The following is a 25,006-nucleotide window of genomic DNA, read 5'->3' on the forward strand; positions in this document are numbered from 1 at the left end:
GTGTGGAGGGAGCAAGTGGTAACCTGAACTTGCAGGTGACTGTTTCTTGCCCATACTGCCCAAGGATTTGTGATTGTGGGCAGCCTCGCCAGCCTTTTCCGATGCCTGTGAGTGGTTTCAATAAGATTACACAGAACTCTCCAGCTGCACTGGTTATCTGACCAGCAGAACTCTCATTAGTGCCAAGAGGAGTTGATCTGTTATCATTAGTGGTGAAGAAAACAGACTTTGTTTCTATATAACCTTTTATTTGTTTTCCTTTTGAGTAAAACAAATGCTGAGTGAAAGTTATGACTTCTACAACAGAAATACAGGAAAAATACCTTTGCCTGCACACGAGGTGCAGTTAAACTGTGGAACTTGCTGCTACAAGACCTCAGCAAAGGAAGGCATTTCAGATGATTTGATTAGTGTAAATGTGTACCTGCGCGTACGAAGGTATGAAAGCTGTTTACACAAGAAGGTTCAAGTACTGGAGGCCGCCTTAGTCTGGGGTAGGTTGTTTTTTCCTGCAGCAGCTCCTTCAGGCTCCTTTACTTTGGGGGAAGGAAAAAAAAATTCCTAAGAATGACTGGATTTGAGGTTTGTGAGGGTGGTTCTTCACTTGCCGGATGCTCCCCAAATAGGATGCGTTTGTAAGAGGTTCGGAAAAGGAGCACCAGCCATGGAGGGCTGGGGAGGAGAGTGGGGAGTATAGACAGATTCAGCGTACTGAGCTTTAGGGACCAAAGGCACTGTGTTGCCACTGGAGAAAAAAAGCTCTTCAAAACACTTCAGTGCTGAGTTACAACTTGGAGGTGCCTTTTTTCCCTTCATTAGCCAGGGAACATAGGGAAATAATTCTCTTTGCTCAGCAGCATGAATCCCTCTTCCTCCTTTCCCCTTCTGCCAATTGTGTTTCCTGCTAAGAACCAACTTTTAATTGTCTGGTACCGGTGCAGGGCTTGTTTTTGGGGAGAGCTGCTTACCGCGTGGTTTCTCTAGTCTTCCCCTTGAAGCTTTTGGTGCTGATGTCTTTCAAAGCAGCTTGGATAGCTGGATGACGATGTCCTATAATATTTCCAGGCAAGTGCCTGTCTAAAGCTGTTTGTCACAGACAACCTCCTCCTGGGTCATTGATGGCTCGGTTTTTTTTTCACTGGGTTGAAACAGACTCGGTGAAAATAAGTACACCCAAGTTTTCCTGTCATTTTCCATTACGGTTTTTAACCCAAGAGAATGTTTGGTAGAAGTTTTAAGGGCCCCCCAGACCTTCATCCTTCAGCACCAGCAATTCCCCTTAGGGAAAACAGCCCTGGGGCTGGCTTGTTTTGGTGATGCTGCTGTTTGAGCTGCAGATACGTGCCTCTCCAGCATTGTTTAAGGCAAATCTAGGTCTTAACAGAGGTGCTTTGCAAGGTTTCGATTTCGGGGAGTTTTCCTTTGCCATGAAAAATTGAACAGTCCTCCCCAAGGTGGTCTTCACCCCTGTGCAGCAGCAAGAGAGGAGACTTTGCCACTCCAGAGTCTTCAACCAGAACTGGCTCCTGAACCGGGCCCTGGTTTCTGCTGGCGCTGCTGTATGTACCTTCCCTCTTTAACGCGAACAGGACCTCCAGGTCTGTGGACCGTCGGAGAATAGCCCTTCTGTGCAGTTGCGTTTTACATCTCGGAGCAATGAGCTGGCAAACACCTCTGCTCCATCTGTTTTCATTCATTGATGGATTCTTTAAAGTCAGACTGTGGTCCCACAGGGACACACTCAACTAATCCTCTGCTTTTAAGATTTTATTTGTGCAATAAATGGATGACAAGGTGGTTTGCAAGTACATAACACAATAAATGGGTTTATAAATGCAACTTTTCTGCAGAGCACTATAGAATAAAATCCAATATCACTACAGCATTTAACACTGATCTCTGGTTCATTCATATTTCAAACAGTAATGTGCCCATTTTCTCATCTGGGAAGCCTCTTAGGTTTTTTAATACATTTTTATAAATTAACCGGGCACAGATTTAATAATAACTTGCGTTTGTATAGCTTTTTTCATCTCCGAGGATCTCGGATTGCTCTGCAGACTTAACGATGTAATACAGAAGTTACGTGCCGAAGGATCCATTTGCTCTCCGCTGAAATGCAGCAGTAGTTTGGATTGCTCAGCAACGCTCGTGGATGCAAACAACGACGAGGGAGGAAGCTTGAATCCAGCGCTCACGGCAGAAGGTGAACCTGGAGGGGAAGGATGCAGCTTGCTTTATGGGTGCTCAGAGCAAAGTCCTCTGAAGAAGGGGTCAGGGGGACGTTGAGAAAATCTGCAGGAGACAAGCAGGATGGTTACTGAGCCTGGAAACTAGGATGCTGAAAAATCAAAGAAGAAAATAACTCCTTCACACACTTCTAACTTTTGGGATGCATTGTCACTAAATACGGAGAAGCCAAGAACATGGAAAGACCTGGGAGATTGGTCTCTTCTGTTCCTAATGTGTTTCTTTAGCAAGGTATCCAACAGCAGACAAATTTATCTATCAGGATGGGAAACTTCTAAGCAGGAGCATAAGGTTTCTCAACCAAAGTGTTTTTAAGGGATCCAAAACTCTTGGATTTGGTGACGTAGGATTTCTCGTATCAACCTTTCTGGCCAACCTAGAAACAAAGAAGAAGGTATTGAGCTGTTTTCCTTGGAGACTTTCATGCTCTTTCAAGAGCTCCCACCCAAGCTCTTTGCTTCTGAGATCCCCAGGTGAGATGGGGCTTTTCCAACCCCCCGTCTCTCCCAGTTGCTGTGTTTTGGTGTCGCTGACTCTGGGATATTTGTCATGGAGGTTGCCCGTTCCTTGTCCTGAAAATAAAAAGTTCAGAATGAAGCTCATGCATATAACACGTGATTGGAAAAATATTTACAGGTAGCAAATTGCCATCTCGGTAGAAGGAAAACATGGGAAAATGGAAACGTGATATTTATGTTAATACAAAGTTTTTAAAATTTAATTTAAGAGACCAGCTGTTTCTGCTTCTCTTATAAGAGCTTAATTGGTGTATAATAGCATAGTTAATTAAATACAAATCAATAGTTTAAAACAGCTAATTGATATTTAATATGTATGGGAAAATATAACTTAGTTGTAATATAATTAACTCAATATTAAATAAGCAATGGAATTGCAATTATGCCTTTACAACGATTATAAAGTTTATCGTTCTTTAATAAACTTGCAGTTAGACAGGATGAGCTGAAAAATTATTAAACAGGTATTATTGGGCTATTAAACATTTATTATCATTCCTGGTGGAATACAGCTACACAATAGTACACATTATGATTGTGTTAATAACCTTCATTACTGCTTTGCCGCTTTAGCCTTTACTGCACTGGTTGATCAGAAACTTCGTTCCCTCCCTGAGTTGTGGGTGGATGAATTGCCTTGAAATTGAGTAAGGAAATCCCAAACGGTGGGAGAAATGAGGAAAAAGCAGGAGGATTCTAAAGTGTGGTCCAGCAAAGAGAAATCTTTCTTTCAGAGCAAACTTGCCCAGTCTGTGCATGAAGATCCCTTTCTAGAAGACCCTGAACTCTTGTTTCTTTTAATTGGCTTTTGCTTCGTTGTCACTGGCTGCCCCTAATGCTGGCAACGTGTGGCTTGAACTTGCTTGTGCTTTGTCTGTTGAGTGGTTCTTCTGAGGTGAACTAATGCAGGTACTTTTGAGCGAGTCCGAAATGTGGTTCCGCCACTTATTTTCCAAACAAGATACTTAAGCTCACACTTCTTCAGACCGCCTGGGATGATAAACTTCAACTGTAACTAGTTTTGCTCTGCTGCGAAAAATCAATTGCCATCACAAGGAAATGGATGGGATTTGTTTTGTGCGTGGGGGACACGTGTGGGTTAAAATGTTTTGTTTTCAGTGGTAGCTTAGCAGCCCCCCTAAAGCCAAAACATTTAAAATGCTGGGTATCTGCTTTTAGCTTTAGGTAGCCACTGAAAGCCATGAAGTGGTGAGACATCCTTAGCCATCAGAGTCACCTTGAAGTATTTTACCTTTTAAAGGTACTCTCAAGTATTTGAAAGTGCCTTTAGCTGTAAAGATTTTTGCATGTTCTCACAAAATTGTGGTATGAATTATTATAATGCAGTGCTCTTGTATAGCTCTTTTCATCATGGGATATCAAAGTGTTTTATAAGCATTAATTATAGCACCCTTCAGGGAGGCAAATGGAAGATAGACACCCATACCGGTGTGCGCTGATCCAGGCTCCAGACTGGTAATAACCCAGATTTCACCTCGATCCAGCTCGCGTGGCTCAGCTGCGACAATCTCTCCCTCCTCTAAGGGCTACGTTGTGACTGGGACCTCTTGGGTAGCACAGCCATTGCCTTGGGTCATAGCCCCTCGCCGCAGCCTCTAAAGCACAGCCTCCTTGGGAGCATTTTGCTCCCTGCGACTGGAAGATGAGAGCTGGACATCTGAGTGGTGGGATATTCATCCCCCAAGTAGGCTGCAGCTATTGCTGCTTCCATCACTGCGCTGGTTCAGGATGCTCTTGATGCTGTTTGTGGTCGTGGTCCGTGGGGAGCATGGCAGCCCCTGTCACGCCGGGTCTGTGTGTCCAGGAAAAACCCAGCCAGCATCCACAAACAGGCCCACCTGCGCACACCGGGATGTACGATGCATATCTGAATTACTAAGATGGGAACGCTGGCTTGCTCAGCTCCGCTGTGGGCTGTGCTGCCTTGTGTGACACTAATCTCATTGTGTTGTTTTAATTACGCTTTGATACCTTGCTGCTCGTTGAAGGCTCAATAGGAATCGATGCAGTTTTGCTTTCCTATCAATAAAGAAATAAACGCCTCTTGCTTGCTTTGTAGGCTCTTCGTAAACAGCCCCGGAGGCTATCGGCAGGCTCGCAGCTGTCCGGCCACATGCACGCCGAGTGTCTGTTTTCACAGATGTTGTGCAACCCTTCGTGGGAACCCCACTCAAAGTTCAGGGAGGTCTTACTGATTCTAGTTATCAGACGGCACTAAGGGAGGCAACCTGCGCTGAACGTCCTTCAGCTAAGCCAGCAGACCCTAGCAGCAGTCAGGAGTATCAGAGGCATCTAACGCTCTGCGAGTCGACACCTTTCTCGGTGTATTTGCAGTTGTTGTGTAGGCTGTGCAGGGATGGTAGATCATGTCGTCTCTGTACTGTGGAGCAAGAGGACTGGTTTCCACCTTTGTATCCGAGATGGGAGATAGTTGGTGTTTGCTTCTTCCTGTTAATTAGGACTCTGATACAAGAAATGGCTGAGGATGCGGCTAGTTGATTCATCTGCCCTGCTTTGCATGGGTTGTTTAGACATCTAGATGTTTAGACATCTACATCTGAGTTAGTCACCACCCTTTATGGCCAATGAGAGAGTTACAAGCACCCCCAAAGTCATCCTGGGTAGGTGAAGTGAGTCACTTTCTGGAGATGCCTGTTTTTCTCCGGGGTGCTACCTTAGGTGGCAACGTGGATTTAGGGGGGCAATTAAATTTCAGCTTACTCTAAGCATTTCAAGAGACTTCCTTTTGTCTGAGCTTTGACTTCAGTGGGATTACACATGATTTATTTTGGTTAGATGCTGATGTCCTCCCTGATGGGAGCTGTAGGACCAGGAGCTGTTGGTCCTTAGCCTCTTGCAAGGTGGAGCCAAGTTTAATGTTAGAGAAAGCGCTTTAACTAGTCTTGCGTGTACCCTGAGTGTACTGGGGTCAAAAGAAGTCTGTTTTTCCTGGCTTTAGGCTCTGATTCTGCCTCATTCTGCGCAAGAGGAGGATGCCAACCCCTCTGCTGGGATGCCATGGTGGCTAACGGTATTGGGGAGGGTTACTGTATATCTGGGTATATACCTATATGAATCTGGGCGTCTTCCCTGCACATCACATCGCACTGCGGTGAACGACTTTCTTCTTCCTCGGGACACAGTCCAGGTCTACGATTCAAACCCAAGTTTGCATCATGGCGCTAAAAGCCAAGGCTGCCAGGCAGCCCTCGCTCTGCTCTAAAGCTGTGGCTGCGCTCTCAACCCTCCTGCTTCGCTGCCTTCCCCTCTTGCATGCGGCACAACTCCATGACGCTCCCGAGCGCTCCTTCCTCGGCAGAGGGGGGCTCTAAAGAGACCACAGCCACATTAAGTAAACATCAAAGGGGCTTTGATCAGCAGGGCTCTGTAGAGCACAGAAGCCCCCAAGGAGCTCTGCAGGTCCACAGGCAGGCAGCATCGGGGACATGGTACCTTAATTTTCTCCACTGTGACACAGGAGAATTTGTTTGAAGAACTAGAGCTTTTTGCTGCTCTGAGATGCGCACGGGGAGAGCGCGCATGCACACAGCCTACTTCTGGAAAAACCCGTGTTCAGATCTCTCTCTGTTTGTTACTGATAGTCAGAAAGCCCCATTAAGAAATCAAGGCATCAAAGGCATGCGCCTCCTCAGACTCTGACGCTTTGCTGCTTGTAGGGTCGCTTGCTTGCTTCTAAGGAGCAAGATGCCTCAAGCCAGACTTATCTTCCCTTCTGAGGACCATTTCCCATTTTACTATGCTGCCCGCTAAGGGAGAAAGGGATTAAAGAGTCCATATTGTGGCAACGCACTGATGTGGAGGAAGATGCAGCTCGTTCCCTCTGCTTAGTGTAGAGGAACGCTTAAGAAGTGGGCGAGGGAGGGGATGGTGACCCTCCTGTCTCTAGATACACGTGGCTAAGTGGAGCAGCGCAGCAGCAGCTGGAAGCAGTTGGTTTGGGACCCCCAGCAAAGCTCAGCTGTGAGGCTGACCAAAGACTTCAGTTACGTGCCTGCCTCGCTGATGCTTTGCCAGAACGGTGTAACCGGCAGGATTTGCTCCCTCCAGCATCCCCGTGCGCTTGCTCTTGTCCCCAGCGTGGTCTTCTAACATCGCTCTCTCTTCTCTTGCAGAACTGGGGCTCCCAGGAAGAGGATGCTGCCTAGTACTGGGGTTCATGTACAAGGAGAAGTACCGCAGGATGACTGAAGGTGAGCAGTTCCCTCACCTTCCATTCTTCCTTCCTCTTTAGCAAGCTCGTTGCAAGGGACGTGGATGTGCTACTGCTAGGAACGTGCTAGGTTCTTGTTCTCACCGAGGAGAAAATCCTACTTCTCCTTTGATCTCGGCAACATCTTAGTAGGCGTGGATGTGGGAAGCCCATGCAAGAGAAGAGCAGGAGCTTATTAGTTCCATACATCCAAAATCCACTGTCTTTCTCCCATGGAAAGGATTTGGCACATGGGAAGCTCTTCCAGCAATTGCTGCATCTAGTCTTTTTATTCTAGTTGGGTGGTAGTGCCTCACCGTGACCCCGTCGGAGTGCCAGGTTTCAGTGCCTTCACACCCCTCAGAGGCGCGCCGTTCCGTTGTTTGTCAAACCCCTGCGCTCGGGCAGAGACCTCACAAAAATTTCCTTATTTGTATTCTAGTCATCCCCCAAGTACTTTATGAGCATTGATTAATCCATAGAAATATCATAAATAATTATGAAGCATAATAACTAAACAAAAACTATTTACGCTCGGAAGAATTGGCATCCCTGCTTCTGGTAGCTTCGTTGCTTGGCTTCTTTTTCTGGAGCAAACCCTGGTGCAGCACCATCTCTGATTAATGCTGGATCAGAGGAGGATTAAAGGTCCCAGAGCCCTGCGAGATGAGATGTGCGTCTTGAGGGTGTGTCAAGAAGAGTTTGGCTGCTGTGAGGTTACTCTAGGGACTGCAAACTCCATCCAAACACAGATTTAGTCCTTGTTTTGGGCTTTGACTGGAAATTACGTGGACAAAGGGTGTGATCGCTTGCCCCACTGCGCTTCCTTTTGCTTGTGTGGGATGGTGTATTGCCAGCGGTTAGCCACAGAGGTGTCTACTCTTGCAGGAAGCCTCGTCTTCACGAGACTAAAAGGTGTATTAGCTTTCATGGGGTAAAACTCTCGTGGAGGCAAGTTTATGGCTCAGATATCGGTTAGAAGATCAAAGGTTCCTCCCGTTTCCCAGGAGCCCTGATACTGAGCTGATAACATGGGGAAAGTACTTCACAAGACTTCACCTCGTGCTTGTTAATTACCACATGCTTTTTAAACATTGATTAGAGTATGTTTTTAATGGGAAGGGGCTGCCCCTTGGGAGAACAGATGGCAGAGTCTCATCCGAGTGCTTGTGAGAAGGTGCAGTCTCTCTCTCGATACCTTCCTGTCCCTCAAGCCTCTTGGAGAGGCTGCCTGTGGCTGTGCTCAGACGAGCAGGAGCACCCTGGGGGTGCTCGCAGGGTGCCTGAGAGCCGGCAGGACCATGGGCACACCTGGGCATCCTGCCGATCCTTTGGGATAGTTCACAGAAGCTCCTGTCCCCCTGTGGATTCAAAGCCTGAGTCTGCCTACGAAGTGAGCCCCCTTTTCAGGCTGAACGTGGCTTTGTGTGGAGAGAACAAAGAAGCATGAAAGGCCAAAAGTAAAGCCTTTGTGTGGGAAAGGGAACAAAGCGTGCCTGCCTGACGCTGTGCAGCCAGCCAGTTTCTGGCCCCCGCAGGCTCCAGGACCATTACGTTTAAAGGTACAATCTGCCAAAAACAAAGTCGGGGGATTTCCATGGCTACAAAGACCGCCTATAGGACCTGTGTTTTTACTAGAGGCGGTTCTGGATGACAATTGCAGGCCTCCAACCTCCTGGGTTTTTGGTGGATTTCGGTGCAGATCCATGCTGTATGGGATGTCAGCCAAGGAGGGGTTCGGATGTCTGGTACAGCAAAGTATTTCCTGCCCAGAGTACCTGGGCCAGACTCTTTGGGCCAGCCACCTTGCAGGGATAGGGGGAGAGACAGCTTCCCTGTTATATTTTTGCCAAGTGAGAGCTTTTCCTCTTTTTATTGCGTGATGGTGCTAATGAATAGCCCTATTAATAATTACAGGGTAGCTGAAGGAACTGAAAGCAGAGGTAGGCAGTGGGGCAATCGGATAATTATGAGGTGTGGGGTCTCCATCGTAGTGGAAATGGGTAATTACAGGGATCATTAGAACCTTGCTGTCACTTAATGGAGACATCTACAAAATGCCCTCATAGGTGGAGAAGCACAAGAGGACTTAGACGGAGGCCTTGTCAGCCTGGAGGAGTCGCTTCTTGGTGGGAAAGCGCTTCTCTTGGCTGTCCCCATGGAGAAGATCCAGGCTGAGCGCTTGCAGACCAGTGTGGCAACCTCTCCCAGCAGGGTAAAATAAATGTTGTGGCTTACAGATGCTCTGTGGCCATGCCCAGTGAGGGTCTTGATTGACAGGTGTTGATTGACAGCCGGCTGAATATGAGCCAGCAGTGTGCCCAGGTGGCCAAGAAGGCCAACGGCATCCTGGCCTGTATCAGAAATGGTGTGGCCAGCGGAGTAGGGAGGTGATCGTGCCCCTGTACTCGGCGCTGGTGAGGCCGCACCTCAAATGCTGTGTTCAGTGTTGGGCCCCTCACTCCAAGAAGGACCTTGAGGTGCTGGAGCGTGTCCAGAGAAGGGCGACAAAGCTGGTGAGGGGTCTGGAGCACAAGTCTGATGAGGAGCGGCTGAGGGAGCTGGGGTTGTTCAGTCTGGAGAAGAGGAGGCTGAGGGGAGACCTCATCGCTCTCTACAACTGCCTGAAAGGGGGTTGTGGGGAGGTGGGTGTTGGTCTCTTCTCCCAAGTGACTAGTGACAGGACTAGAGGAAATGGCCTCAAGTTGCGCCAGGGGAGGTTCAGGCTGGATATTAGGAAAAAGTTCTTTACTGAGAGAGTAGTGAAACATTGGAACAGGCTGCCCAGGGAGGTGGTGGAGTCACCATCACTGGAGGTATTCAAGGAGCGTGTGGATGTGGCATTGTGGGATGTGGCTTGATGGGCATGGTGCTGTGTGGTGTTGGGTGGGTTGGTTTTTGGTGTGTTGTGTGTTTTCTTTTTTTTTTTTTTTTTTTCAGGTTGGACTTGATGATCTTACAGGTCTTTTCCAACCTTAGTGATTCTGTGATTCTGTCTTTGGTAGCATTATGTTGTTTGTTTACTAGCTGGCAAGTGATGGATGTCTGTCAACACAATTGACTGCAGGTGCAGGCTCTTCTGGCTGAGCTGTCCTCCAGGGCGAGAAACCAAAATAAGTGTCTGAGAACTTGCCTCTGTTAGTGTTAGTTAACACATACCAGTTCCTCATATCAACATACATCAACCTGTGTCTTGAAAAAACAGGTCTGGGTGAGGTGTTGGTGTCTCTCCCAGCTGTAAGGCAACAGTGCAGCCTGGGCTGCTGATGGCAACGCTGGTGATCACACACACAGAATCACTAAGGTTGGAAGAGACCTGTAAGATCATCAAGTCCAACCGTCAGCCCAACACCACCATGCCCATTAAACCATGTCCTGCAGTGCCACGTCCACACGTGCAAGGCAAAAGTGATTTGGGCACTCTCCCTGCAGCTGGCATTGCTGCGCTTCATCGGGTGCGATTGCCTCTTGCTTTATTGCCACTGTGAAGCCCACACCCGGAAAGGTGCTGGATTTGGGCACGATTCAAGGGCACGTATGGGCTGGGGAGTGGGAAGGTGCTGCTCCAGCGTGGCTGCTGTATGCTTATCCCTTTGCTGTGATTGACAATCGCCTTGCCTGCATGCTGGGATCGCTGTTTGGTGCGCGGCTGTGAGTTGTAGGGTGAAATTAAGCTGGTGACAGTTGTAGACAGGGGGAGAGAGAGGTAGAGCTGTCTGTAATGACGGCCTTGCAATAAAGACGCTTTAGAGTTAATCTTCCACCATCTGTCTTCATTCTACTAATAACCCACTCAATCAGATGCTGCTGACTGTTTGTTAACATTCAGAAACAGATACATAATCAGGAGGAGCGTGCTGTTTGCTCACGAGGGGCTGGATTCCTCTTCAGGACCAACTCTCCCCTGGCCACGGTGGCAGTTCAGTGGGTGCCACAGCTTGTGGACTGGATGTGCCAAGGCACGTGCCGTGCAGCGGAGGTGATGCTGAGGCTGGCGGTGAGCTGAGTTAACCTGCTTTCCCCAGGGCTTGTGCTGCCCTGGCTCAGGGTGATTTTGGAGAAGAAAGGTGGTATCTATGAGGTGGGTCACCTTAGTCCCGCAAGAACAAGGATCTCAAACTAACCTGAGAACTGGGGCTTGTTTTTCTATTCCTTCTTCCCCTTCACATTCAGTTCTCTTCTCTTCCCCCAGGAAGGCAAGGGGTGTGCTGTAAAATCTCTCCCTGCTCACCTATCGTGCTTGGTCCCTGCCTGTCCGTAGCTGCAGGTCCCAAATTGGGCTTGCTCCGCTCTCCTCTGCGGTGGCCAAAGGCAGGTATTCAGATGTCGATCCTGCTCCTGCTATTTTTCTTCTTCTCTCCTGCCTTTGACTTCTTGCCAGATCTAACTCGAGTCATTAGCAAGCGTCACTGCAGCAATTATGGCACTTTTTGGCTGCCATTCATAAAGCTACTAACGGGAACGATTAAGCGCTGAGAGGTGTCAGCCTTTTCCTTCACCACCTGTTCCCACCAGCCGTCGGCTGCTGGAAGGTGCCTACAACCATCTCCCCGCAGGCAAGCAGGAGCAGGGCAGCTCACTCCCCTCCTTTCATCTCCCCTTCTGGGCACTTCGCTGGCTCTCGTGTCTGCCTGTGCAGCGGGCAGGTGGCATCTCTGCAGGGTGGACCCAGTGCTCGGCTTTGGCACTGCGTGGAGGGGCAGGGTGGGCTTCATCCTCGTGTCTGAGGTCGGGTGGTAAAAGCAGGTGTGGCTGGGAAAAGGGACAGAAGAAGGACTCGGTGCAGCATCCTCCTCCTGGGCCAGCTAATGGTTAATGATCTGTGCTCAAGGAGGGACAAACTCCCCCTCTTCAGCTCCCTGCTTGGCTTACAGCCCTGCTTTCTGCTTTGCTCTCATCCATGCCATCGGTCAGGGACAGGCACGAGGCTAAAATCTGTACCTTAATCTGCAGGTAGTCTCCTCGGTATCGGCCACTGTAGATGCAAACACCGACTGTCGTGCCAGGAGAAGGGCTTGTGCCGGAGTTATCTCTGGCAGCAGCCACCCTCCATTTGCATCGTGGCTGGAAGCAGATCCTGGTCTCCGTAGTCTTCTGCATTCAAGGTGTCTCCATTCACTATACAAAGCACTGCAATACCAGCAGCCGTTACTGCAGAGCTGCGGCTCCACATAGCAACGAGCACTGCTCAGTGTTTAATTGGGAGAGGGTGTTGCTTAACAAATCCTATTTGCTGGGTAATGACTGTAGAAATCTGCTCAGACAAGGGCTGTCTGAATGCAAGTCGGGAGTTTTTTTTCTCTAAAGGCCATGTGGATGTTGTGGGGCTGTTGGTCAGCATAAGACAGACCTTGAGTTTTGGGAGTATAGATGGTGAGAACTTAAAAGTTCTGCAGTCTGAGCTGCAAATCTCACCTTGACTCTTGTTCAGAAGGTTTGGGATCTTAAAGGCGCCGGGACTAATGCAAAGCTCTCATGTCTCTTGTTGGGGGAAGACGGATGTCCCAAAAGGGGACCATCCGCGTACCTCAAACATGGGACACAGGTCAAGCTTGGCCCAGAGGGGCAATGGTGACAGTGGCCTGGATTGAAGGAGAGCCACCAGCCTGCTCTCCTTGTGATGGCTCGTGCATCCATGCAACTGGGAGGGATAATTCGGATCAGCCCCTCCCTGCCTGCCTGGCAGAACTGGGCAGCTGCCTGTTTCTGGCCCGTGTTATTAGCTGTGGCTTTGCGCTCATGAACTGCGAGCAGCGTAGCTCTGGATGGGGGTTTTTCTGTCTTCAACTTCAGCGTATCTCTAGTCTGCAGATAAGTTTCAGTTCTGCTAGACGTGGGGAGAGAATTGTGTATGCATATGAAAGCTGTTTTTATAGCTTATAATTATCTTGTACCCATCCTTAGAATAATTATAGCTCCTCCATTATTAATAATTGGAATTCCAGTCCTTGTCATAGATCACAAAATGGAGAGGAAGCTCAACCCAGGGTTTGCATAATGTACCTTGGTCTAAATTGAATAATTGGTAAAATGGTGAAAATCGTTAGTTTTCCCCCCCATTCCTTGGTGCTAGAATTAGTGAGATATTAGTGCAATTAGCCAGTGCTTCCATTTGAGGCTGCAATCATTTGGTTTGTAATTTAGAATAAATGTAAAAGCCCACTTGTGCTTCTGAACAGATTATTTGTCCTGTTTAAAAGTATCTAATGGGGTGGCTGTCATCTAAGCAAGATACATTTGACCCATTTCAATTTGTTTCCCTTTTAATCTGCTATCTGTTTTCCTGGATCTTTTTTTAATAAAAACATAAAGAACAAGTGGGTGAGAGAGACCAAAGAGGGAGAGAATAGAAGCGTTATAGATCTGGAGTTTATCATAAGCCAAAGTAACTTGAAATCAAGGCTGTTAAACTGCAGAAAGCAATAAAAAGAAAACACTATTTGGAGATCGTTTAAAGGGCCGAGTGACTTGTCAATGAAAGGTTGCTCTAGTCGACTGCTTCTTAATAGCTTCTCAAAGGGAATCTGCAGCTCTTGCAAGAACGAAGGCTGCGGGTACTTTTGCAGCAGCTCTCTGTTGCGGGAGGGAGCGTTTAGGTTAGCGGGGTGCTGCGGCAGCAATGCTGAGACGGGTAAAATCCAATACCAAGAAGGACGAGAGTAGAGGAGGAAAGGAGATGGATTTAAACCCAAAACTGGGTTTAGGCTTTAAAACATGTCCTAAATATTGAAGCCCTGGCTATTCCAGTAGGCGCAGAGGCTGGATGCATTGCTTTTCTTTGGGCTGTAGACAGATCTGTGCCCAGTTCAGTCCCAGCCGGCTCCAGCCATCCCACCGTGCCCTCCCGCTTCTTCAGCAGAGAACGGGGGGACTCCGTGCCTGTCCCTCCCGAAGGCTGAGCATCCTTTCTACAGCAGTCTGATTTGAGGCTCCTCTCTGTCTCAGGCCCTGTCTTACTGCTTGGCGAGAAACCAGCTGGGACTCTGGGATGGAGTGCCTGCAGTTTTGGGGGAAAATGGCTTGTTCAGAGAAGCTGGCTGTGCCTCTGCTCCAAACGTCTCTCTGCTTGAACGCCCCTTCTGCTGCAAGCTGTAGTTCAAAGCAGGTTCAGTGAACGCTTCCTGCCAGGAAAATGTCCTGGCAGACATGGCACTGAGACACAGTGACGTATTCGTGCCACCCATTAGCAGCGCAGCAAGGCAGTTGCTGCCTCGGAATTGCTTGGATTTATGGGGACACTTAATCTGGATCTTGCAAATGACTTTTACATCTGCAGCAGCACAGGCTGAGCATGAATCTTCCTTAGTCGCGAGGATAAATTGGAGCCAGCCCTTCTTACCCGTGTAAAAAGTGACCTTTCTCCTCTACCAGATGCCAAGAGCCTCTGCTGCTGGGGGCAGACCGCACTGCTGGAGAAGCTCAAACTTTACGCGGTTCTCTGGCCCACTGGTGGAAAGGGTCTGTCCTTTGGGACCAGACCTGTACTGTGTTACTTGCTTTAGCTCAAGCAACGTTGGCTGTGCTCAGCCTGCTTTTGCACACAGCGGAGCTTAACAGCCCCTAAGCAACTTGAGCATTGCACACACACTGAATCACTAAGGTTGGAAAAGACCTGTAAGATCATCCAAGTCCAACCACCAACCCAACCCCACCATGCCCACTAAACCATGTCCTGCAGTGCCATGTCCACGCGTTCCTTGAACACCTCCAGGGATGATGGCTCCACCACCTCCCTGGACAGCCTCTTCCAGTGCTTCACCACTCTCTCAGGAAAGACATTTTTCCTAATATCCAGCCTAAACCTCCCCTGGCGCAGCTTGAGGCCATTTCCTCTAGTCCTGTCCCTTGTCACTTGGGAGAAGAGACCAACACCCACCTCCCCACAACCCCCTTTCAGGCAGTTGTAGAGAGCGATGAGGTCTCCCCTCAGCCTCCTCTTCTCCAGACTGAACAACCCCAGCTCCCTCAGCCGCTCCTCATCAGACTTGTGCTCCAGACCCCTCACCAGCTCTGTCGCCCTTCTCTGGACACGCTCCAGCATCTCAATGTCCTTCTTGTAGTGAGGGGCCCAAACCTGAACACAGCATTCGAGGTGCGGCCTCACCAGCGCCGAGTACAGGGGCACGATCCCTTCCCTACTCTGCTGGCCACACTGTTTCTGATACAGGCCAGGATGCTGTTGGCCTTTTTGGCCACCTGGGCACACTGCTGGCTCACATTCAGCCAGCTGTCAATCAACACATCTTGTCGATCAACAAGCATCTTCTTGAGCATCCCTGCGTCTTCTTACAGTTTGCCCTCTGAGGCTTGAGCAACCAGCAGGACCCATTGGCATCAGTCTGTGGCCTGGGAATGGGATTCCCTGTGAATCTTTGCTAAAAAAGCTACGGGATCCCTGGCACAAAATCTGCTGGGATCCACTTCAGCGATGGGTCTGCTATTAGCTGATCTCCCAAGCTCCCCTCGGGATGCGGTGCAAACTTTGCATTGCTAACTGCTGTCATCGCCAATAAAGGTGCTGTCTCCTCCGGGGCTTGGCAGCTCTGTGATAGGGAAGCTCGCCTTACTCCAAGCGTTGTCACTCGTGTCTCCCCGCGAAGACACGATTGCAATCGATTAGGGAAGGCATCTCCCATATAAGCTGCATTGAGCCTTTTGTTCTTTATGTGACAAAGGAGTTTGAGAAGGAAGAGGCGAGTGGATGGAGCAAGCTCCGGAGAAGTTGTTAAAGATGCATTGTTATCAGTAGAGGTCTCATTGATATTTCTGTGATGCTTTGCGTGTCTGTTAGCTAAACAAGGCAGGGATGTAAGTGAAACCTGAGGAAAAACCAGCAAACAAACTGTCTTTTTGTCTAGTGTCAAGGGAAGACTTTGCCTGGGTTGATCAGGTGGAAAACTGGGTAAAATGCAGGACCTCAGTGGAGAGGCATACGCTGCTGTGAGCCGAGATCTCGCTGGTGAAATCCATCATGCACACTTACACGGATGCTGCTGAGGGGAGGATCCCCTGTGCTCTGCACCGCTCCGTTCAGGCAGGATAGGAGACACCTCCCCGTCTTCCTGCTGCTCTCTGCCACTTTGGAGAGGGGGAGCAGAGTTTCATCCGTGATGCTCCAGTTGTCTACAGCAGTTGCGGTGCAGCTGAGGAACTCTGCTGGTTATAAATCTGATACAAAGCTTGAGAGTTTTATGGTAACGGTGGTGTTGTAGCAGTTAATGGTCTAAGGGTATAATTTTATCTATTGATTTGAGTAGCGGTCCCCTGTGGAAAGCTATTGCTGCGTGGTCTTAAATAAATGAATGCAATACTTCCTTGCTGCCCGAGTACCGGCATAAGATAATTCAGGAGCTGCTTCTTTTGCTGTTCAGCCGCAGGTGTGTATGGGAGAACCTGGGATCATGTGGAATCTGCGTACCGTCCCTTTGCAGGGGCTGGAGGGCCTGCTAAAGCCACTTCAGGAATCTTAGGCATTAATAAGCATGGTTCGATATCTAGGGAGGATTTAGAATATCCTGGCTACTTGAATTCCATTGCCCTTGCACTCCCCTTTAGGTCCTTAATGGCATTTGGAATGGGATGGGCACCTAAGGAGCGCAGCAAGCTGTTGGGAAAAACTTGTCCTGTAAAATGCACCTGAAGAAGGGGAGAGATAAGGTTATGTACTTCACCTTATCCTGGCTGGCTGTTACTTTCTTTGCTGGGTTTGGGGTGGTTTATTTTTGAAGTCTATCAGGAGGCAGGGGGAGGATGAATTAAAGGCGATGCAAGGCTTCTCTCTGAAGACGGTGACTGTGGCTTTCTCATCTCTGTGCTGCCTCCAGGCTACCCTCAGAGTTTACCTTCGAGCGTGCGTATCTATTGATAATTTTCCCCTCTCTGCAGAGCTGTTGCTGCAGCCCGGGGGTCTGTTATTTAGCTTTCCTCCCTCGGTGTCCACAGGGACCCTGCCGGAGAGGTTGCTGGCAGGCGGTATTTCATTAGCAATACAGGTCACACCGTTGACATGGTGTCCACCAGACCAGAACCTGGACATGCACGTCTGGCTGTGCCATCAAGTCAGGTTCTGATGATGCCATAAATCCTCCCGGCATGGACACGATAGCATGATTGTGTGGAAGCCTCCAGCTTCACAAAGTCTCTGGAAGCCATTGCTTCCAAGAAAACAATCCGGACTTGATTCAGGAAGGGGGCAGGAGGGTGACAGCATATCCCTACCCGAGGCTGGAGAAAGAGCATCTCTTCTGCCATTTTTGGGTGTCCTCCTGAGGCACCGGCACTGCAATGCAGTGCTGCTTTCTGCGAAGCACTGCAGGCCTACTCGCTGCTGCAAGGAAACATGTGGTTCGTTCCCGCCTGGTCCAGATCTCCAACCTCCCTCTCCTGCAGGCAGACACACATGCATGCTTTTTGCTGGGGTTGGTGCTTCACAGACTGGAGCAACGAAGCAGTACCGAGTTACCGTGGCTTAGAATATCAATTAAAACTGCTGCAGCCTTGGAAATCCCACTCTGAGACGTACCTGTATTGATGAACAGCCAGACTTGCCATTAAAACAGCTCTCAAGCAAGCAGAAGTAAATCTACTGTGCAATTGTGAGCAGAAACTTGCCATGGCTAGAGTACTTCTGAGTAAAGCCAGGCTGTGGGGTGGGAGCTGAGTAAGATTGTTGTGAAGATGAAACCTTTCTGGTGTTACAAAGCCTGTGGCTTTGGTATGCTATGAAAAAGCTTAAATAAATAAATAGTTTTGAAGCTCTGTTCCCCACTGGTTTCCCTGTGTGTCGTTAGGTCACGTAATGTCATCTCTGCTCTGCAATTCCAACCTGTAAGGTGAAGCTGCTTTCTTACGGGAGCGGTGCAAGACAGCTGTATTTCACAGCTATAATGACAAATCGGAAGAAATTGTGTGTTTCGGGCCAACGCAATGAACCTGTTCCCATTTCTCAATGAAGTGGGACTTTGTTGGATTTGACTGAAAGGTACTGCAAAACAGCGAGCAAAGTATCTTGCTTTGTTTGGACTGCCTTTTGGGTTTTGGGTGGTTGGTTTTTTTTTTAAACCCTTCTAAAAATCCATTCTTATCATAAGGAAAGAGTGAAATATTACTGTAAAGTAGCAAGTTGAATGCTGCAAATCCTGTTCTTTTTCTTCCCAAGCTATTTGCTGTATCTGGCCGAACCCTGCCATCTGTATTCACTAAATAAAACTGAAGTCCATTAGCAGCCTTCAGGTTGAGGTTGATGAAGACAGAAGGAGCAGGCATGGTCAAAAACCTGAAGGATAGGTAGGGAGCATGTGTGAGGGGGAGCGTGAGTGAAATTCCCCTTGGCCAGGCAGCCAACACGACAGTTATTTAGTAGCCAGTGCTGCCTCTCTGATCCTTCACAAAGCAATGGACTTAAACCACAAACCTTAACAATTACCTCCAGTGCAGCAGCAATCTCGGGGCCTGTATATACGTATCCTTTTATGCCCAGTATTTGCTCCCATAGGCATTTACTCAATCTATAAATGTATTAATGGGGCTAATCTTAAAACACATCCAGAGATATAACTTGAGATGGGTTTTTTTCCCTTTAACAAAGATGAAGGTTTTCTATAGACAGGGGAAAGAGAAGGGAAGTGAAATGTTCAGTGACTAATGATCCTCATCAATATTCATGAGAGACAGTATGCATTTTGAGATTTAAAATAAAGGAAGGAAGAAAGAGAGAAAGGAATTGACTTCTTTAGAAGCTAAATGAAATATTTAGGTTGACCTGGAGGTAAGTATGCCAGGTCTTTGTTGCCATCAGCTTAGACCAGCGTTCGATCGAGGAGCTTTTGAAGTGAAGCAGGGGGAGCGGAGTTGCCGGCGGAGGTTTCTGGAGATGGCGTGGCAGGGAGGTATGAGGGTGTTGCCTCACGCAGCAGCAGAACTCTTCTGCTGAGGGTGAAGTCCGTGCTGTGCTAGGTGCTGTACGAACAGCGAGGGAAGCAACCCCTACCCCAGGAACCTGCGTCCTAAGCCGACGCAAGCAGGGGTGTGGAATAGCAGCACGGAGGGTTGTCCACAGCCAGCGGCGAGGCCGGGGTCAGACTCGGGCTGGCCCAGGCGAGCCCCTGCATGCACGGTCCTCAGAAGAGCTCTAGTCTCGGCCGTTCCCTGCTGCAAGGCTGCCCAGTTTGGGAAGGGGCAGTCCTGAGGTGGTGGCTCAGGGTGCGGTGGACACTGATGGAGACAAGGGTGCCGTAGGACTAAGCTCTCTGGTGAGAACTGTCCCTTGCACCAACGAATGGCTCTGTCTACAAATGGCTGTTGATAGTGGGGGAGCTGATTTGTGTTTGTGGAAGATATCTATCTATTGTGCTGTTCCTATCTGAGTGTTTTCTTCTCCCTTCCTCCCTGCTCCTGTTTTTGCTACAGCAGGAAATCACTCCAGGTGTACCTAACTTGAAGGTGAAATTCAAAGCCCACTAAGTACTTGAAAATAGATGGGGGAACCTTGATCCTTCCCCATTTCAATCTTTCATTAGCTGGGGTGGGGGGGAAAGGAAACCCTCTGCAGAGAAAATACCTGAAATATGATTTTGTCAGAAGGATGTTGCTCTAGACATGCGGCAGTGATAGCAGAGGACGAAAGGATCACTAGGATCTCAATAACCAGATTTAATAGCTGAAAGAACATGTCAGGCCTGGAAAAAAGGCTTCCCCCCAGCCTTCTGCATTTCTCCTCTTTTAAATCTTTTTCCTTTCTTCTTCTGCAAGTTGCCCTTGTCTCCCTCTGCTTCCAAGGCTGCTCCTTTTCATTTTCGTGCCATCCGTTCCCTCTGAGCGACAGCTGTCCCACCCCCGCCAAGGTCGTTTGCCCTTGAGACCATCTTTGATCTGTGCCCTGATAGAAGGGCCGAGTATTGACTTTGGCTTCAGCTTCATTAAGAGGCAGCCTCATTTGTCAACTTGTTTGTTTCGATAGCTGCTTGGGAGACGACGGGGCCCGCAACCCCTCCTCGCCGAGACGCGGCACTATTCCAGAATTAACTCCCTTTTCAAGGGTTTGCAGGCAAGGTCGTTGCTGGTGGCCCTGCACAGTCCTCTCCTTATCATTAATCGATGTCACAGAGGTTTTAAGCAAGGTTAGATCCAGTCGGTTTGTGGATGGAAGACCTGCCGAGGCTTTGGGTGCTGCGAGAAGCTGTGTGCAGGTGCATTAATTCGCAGTGCTCCCAGCTGGAAACGCAGGCTGTCGCACAGAGGTCCTGTCTGCTCGCGGGGAGCTCGCAGGTGGGGTCTCGGACGAGCTCTCGTGGCGAGATCCTTGCAGGAGGTTCTCTGGGGCTGGTTGCATAAGGATTGCAAGTAATGAAGATTAATTTCTCTTGTCAGTTGTCATCAGGTAACGCGTCTGCCAATAATAGCTTCTGGTTTTAATCCAGATGGTCAGATGAGGTTAATCAAATCAGTTACCCAGGCTTTTTTTCCTTTCCTGTTGGTCGGTGACTAATGCATTGACAGGCGTTTGCTTGTAGCATCTGACCTCTCTAGGAATTACCTCCCTGTGCTGCACGTTCCCAGGGCGACTGTCCTGGAGAGCCTTTTGTGGCAAGGCTGGGACCTTAGTTGGTGGTAGGGTACAGGGATGGCCAAGTGACAGATGCACTTCATCTGTTGTTCCTCAGAGTATTTTGGTGGAAACAATCTTTTCTGAAAGTCATGTGAAATGACTGAAACTCTAGATATCAGTGTTCCCAGGGTTGTTTAGGGATTTGGAGTGGGTTGGTACAACAGCCTTGGGAGGCAGAGAGGTTCATGGCAATGCAGGAGGAACATCTCTGCTTTGCTTAGGTTCAGAGCAAAAGGAAGAAGGTGCGTTGCTGAGGACTGATGGCTGCAGCACAGGGCATTTCCAGACCTATCTGACCTTGTGCGGGAGAAGCACGTGAAGACAAAAAGCCGAACTTCACTGAATTGACAGCTGGGATCTAGTTTCCCGGAGACCTTATGGTCTCACTGCCCTACTGGGGAAGGGGCTAGTGATGCCATTTCTTTACTCCTGTACCCTGTGCTCCTGTACTGAGCCTGTGATGGCTGGGTGGTGCGGAAGCATCAGCCTGGCCCCACGGTATGGCCACGAGTTGTGCCAGGAGAGGTTTAGATTGGATATTAGGAAAAATTCCTTCACGGAAAGGGTAGGCAGACACTGGAACAGGCTGCCCAGGGAGGTGGTTGAGTCACCATCCCTGGAGATATTTAAAAGACATGTGGATGAGGCGCTTAAGGACGTGGTTTAGTGGTGGGCTTAGCAGGGTTAGGTTTACGGTTGGACTTGATGATCTTCAAGGTCTTTTCCAACCTAAACGATTCTATGATTCTGTGGTTAAGGGAAGCAGCTCAAAAAGCAGAAGCAGTGAAGCTGGGTTGTGTCGCAGGGGTTAAAGCTGCTTTTTTTGGTGCTGGCTGTCCTGGGTACCGCCGCACTCCGACAGCGAGGAAGGAGCTTAGGGAAAGATGTTCCTGGCTGTCGCCAGGGGCATTTTGCTTCAGCAGATCCCGAGGTAATAAGGCATCAGTAATTGCACAGCTCTGTGCGGGCTGTGATGTGACTGGCACCGGAGCGTTGTGTGTGGCGCTGGTCCCTGCAGCCCGGGGAGCGTGGAGCAAAGCCGGGGAGAATGCTAAGTGTGGTGGCAGGAATGGCCCAGGGATTAGAGAGCAGGTTGTAAGAGGAGAGGCTGGAGGAGGTAAACTTACATAGTCTGGAGGAGGCTCAAGGGGAGACACGACCAGAGTCTATAAATACACACAGCGTTAGAAACCAAGGGAGGAAATTATTCAGAAGAAGGGAGGACAAGGAGCAGTGCCTGAAGCAAAGGCAAGAAAAGTTTATGCTGGGCCCTTGCATGGAAGGAGAACAGCCTTCAGCATCGGGCATCTGGCTGAGATGGGCTACCACCGCTGCCAAGTCACGCTGCTGCCACTCTGTCCTCCCCATCCCCTTTTGAAGCCTCCCAAAGCCGGGTTCTCTCTCTCCTACCCAGCCCTGCTTTGTTTTACAGCAGCCCCACCTCGTTTCTTCCCTGCCAGCCGTTTCACGCAGGCACCTTGCACCGAGCCACCCCAGCGTGCCTTAGAAGGTCTAATAAAACAGATTGACATACATTTGGGCTTATGGCTTGACAACTAGTTCCCCTTGGACAGGAATATTTGCCTTCGCTGGGTGACAATGCTTTGAGCTCGTAGCCTTAGGCGCCGTGGCTCATTGCTAGTCGTCTCTCCAATGAATAATACACAGGCCTGAATATCTGTGTGCATACATCTTCCTTTCCTATAGGGTAATTTAATGTTATCTTTGGGCCTCCTGCTCCTGAGATGAAGAGATTACTTCAAACCTGCAGCCCACAACCACAGCCATTGGTTTCAAACGTCATTAAGTTTCATTATAACAAATAAACACTGCAATGACATTTATAAGTTACCAGAGAGCACAGAAACACAAATATGAAGCAGATAAACTGCATTTGATCCAAATAATTACTGCAGGCAATATCGAGCTTAGGCTGAGCTGGCAGCCGGGTGCCGAGTAATTTATAGGAGTCCGTAAGGCGCTGTGTTGCACATTGCTTCTTAAAAATTATGATGATGGTTATGTGTCTCTCTCTAAAGCCTTAAACAGGTTACGTTCCTGCCTCGCTGAAGGCAGGAAGCCTTTCCTCAAGTCAGAAACAGCAGTGGCACTGGCTAAATGTACGGCTGTTACTAGTTTTGGGACTTTTTCTATCCCCATTCCTCACGATTTAGCCTGAAAAGGGATCTGCATTTGAGGTTTGCTGTGGTTGAAACTGTAAAAGAGGCATTTTTATTTTCCCCCCGCTGGAGGTTTCTATCCCTGGCTGTGGACTCATAAGGTTTCAAGAGGGGGGAATCCTTGGAGAGAGGTTTCCACTCTAAGAGAGTGTAATACTCTAAGTTCCTTTCATTTTGACTCCCAGCTTTACACTATCTGCTCTTAACCCTGGGGAAGGAATCCTCTACCAGCAAACCAGATGGAAAAGCATCTCCCCCAGCTCTCCCCCCCACCCAAAACCAAAAAAAACCTGAATGAAAAGGGGTTTTGCTGCTGTGCTGGTTGCGTGAACTCGCACAGAGCTTTGCCTCCCTGCGTAGGGTCAGGGGTTTGTCTGCTCCGGGGTGGCACATCGTCTTCTAAGTGAGCCGTGTGGAGCTTGTCAAGGGATGGAAAGCTTCCTGTGTCCTGCAGGCATGGAGGCTCAACCCAGGAGGGGGTTCAGAAACAGCTGAGTTTATTGATGAGCATCTCTCATTATCTGCTAATTAACTCAGCAGGCTGGAATGCACTCATCTTCTCTTGGACCAGGGTTTTGCACAAGCAAGTCATTGACTCTGCAGTGGGGACCACTGAGAAGGAGCTAGTAACAAAACAAACGGCAAAGTCTTGTGTTTAAATATATTTTAGTTCTCTTCTGATGCGGTCCCTTCTCCTCCAGCAATAAAGCAGAGAAGTTGCTGGGTCTGTCAGCAGCGGTAAAGCACGGCCACTTCCCCGTGGCTTTTCCCAAGGGTGCGCCTGGGCTGATAAAGCAGTTGCGAGGGCTATAAATATTGACTGAATTCATGTTTCCTCTTGTTTTTTGTGGCTCTTGGCTTTATTGGGTAAATCCCAGTCAAAAAGCAGGAGCCAGCTCTTGTAGGCAATGATGCAGGTCCCTGGCCTCCTCCGTGATGGCTGAGCCATCGGATAAATGCACCTTCTAGGCATTTCCCTGGGTCTATGGACACAGTAGCAGCAGTGGTTTTCAGGGGAGGGGAGCTTTTATTACGTCTTCAAGTACGGGTAGAAAAGTACATGAGTTTGTTTTTTAAGCACCTTCCTCAGGTAACGAGGATGGGCACGTGCATGAAACGTTTCCTGCTCAGCTGATGATCTGCTCCCTGTCTGTTCATCTTAGCATCTCTTACCTCCTCCTATCTCTTCCCTGCCACTTTTTTTTGTGTGTATTACATATGCTTAACTTTAGGCTGTTCTTCAGAATAATTTGTTTTAATTCTAAATATGAATCTTGCCTGTAAAAAAAAAAAAAAGAAACCCACACATATTTACAATCATTTCCACTTGGAAAAATCCAAACAAACAATAATTACGGCAGAAACCTGTTAATTCTCATTCCACTTCATCTTCAGACTTGATAATTCACGCAACACAACCTGAAGCAATCTCAGCTTCAGGCCTCTGCTTCTCGGCTCAGCTAAACAGCAGGGAGCTGGAGCGAGTCCTCAGCCCCGGCGTGGTCTTGGTGCATCTAATATCACATAGCTAATCTGGCCGGGAAGCAACACGGTCGATGTTTCATGCAGACAGTGGTCTCTCAACGTTTCAGGGCAATAGTAAGACTTGTTCTCACATTTTCCCGCCTCGATACGTGCGGTTTGGTACCCTACCCAGGTGTTTCTGATGGGGGGAAGATATCTGGTGGAAGGCATCTCGCGCGGTGGTAATTCAAGCACCTGCAAAGATGGAAACAAAGTCCTGGGGAGAAACTTGGCTGACCACTCTTTGCATGAATTCCCAAATCTGTACGGTGAGCATAATGTCTCTCCAACCTGTGGCGAGATTACTTACACTCAAATTTATTTTGAGAAGGATGTGGGTGTGTATATATAGATTAAAGTTTGGGTTATTTTCTGATAAGCTTTGGCAGAACCGTGTTTTAAAGTAGTGGAAGGTAGGGGGGAACAAGAGAAAAGCTTGTTGTGCAATGGGATTTTCACTGGGAGTTTGGCTAGAAGGGGGGAAGACAGGAGCAGAATCTGTCAGTAGTTTTAGGATTAAATATCTGTATTTTCTGTTGTGAAACGAATCTCCGTTTTGCTTCCTCTCTGTGACTCAAAGCGTGTGATAACAGATTTTGAAAAATGAGGATGGAAGCGAAACATGGTGCGACCCAGGGCGAGCTCTTTGGTCTAATTTTCCACCCTATAGACTGCACAACTTCCAGTTGCTACTCAT

General features: G+C 48.6%; 1 protein-coding gene across 1 annotated transcript in view; it reads left to right on the forward strand.

Annotated features, from left to right (window-relative positions):
• The first annotated feature begins 5,367 nt into the window (after positions 1-5,367).
• KIRREL3 (kirre like nephrin family adhesion molecule 3) overlaps positions 5,368-25,006 on the forward strand; it is a 134,298-nt gene continuing 114,659 nt past the window's right edge. Inside the window, exons 1-2 of the mRNA XM_059829567.1 lie at positions 5,368-5,410; positions 6,923-7,000. Coding sequence (XP_059685550.1) covers positions 5,368-5,410; positions 6,923-7,000 — 121 coding nt within the window. The remainder of the gene's footprint in view (positions 5,411-6,922; positions 7,001-25,006) is intronic.

This window comes from Gavia stellata, chromosome 26 (genome assembly GCF_030936135.1).
Source record: "Gavia stellata isolate bGavSte3 chromosome 26, bGavSte3.hap2, whole genome shotgun sequence".
Lineage (NCBI taxonomy): Eukaryota > Metazoa > Chordata > Aves > Gaviiformes > Gaviidae > Gavia > Gavia stellata.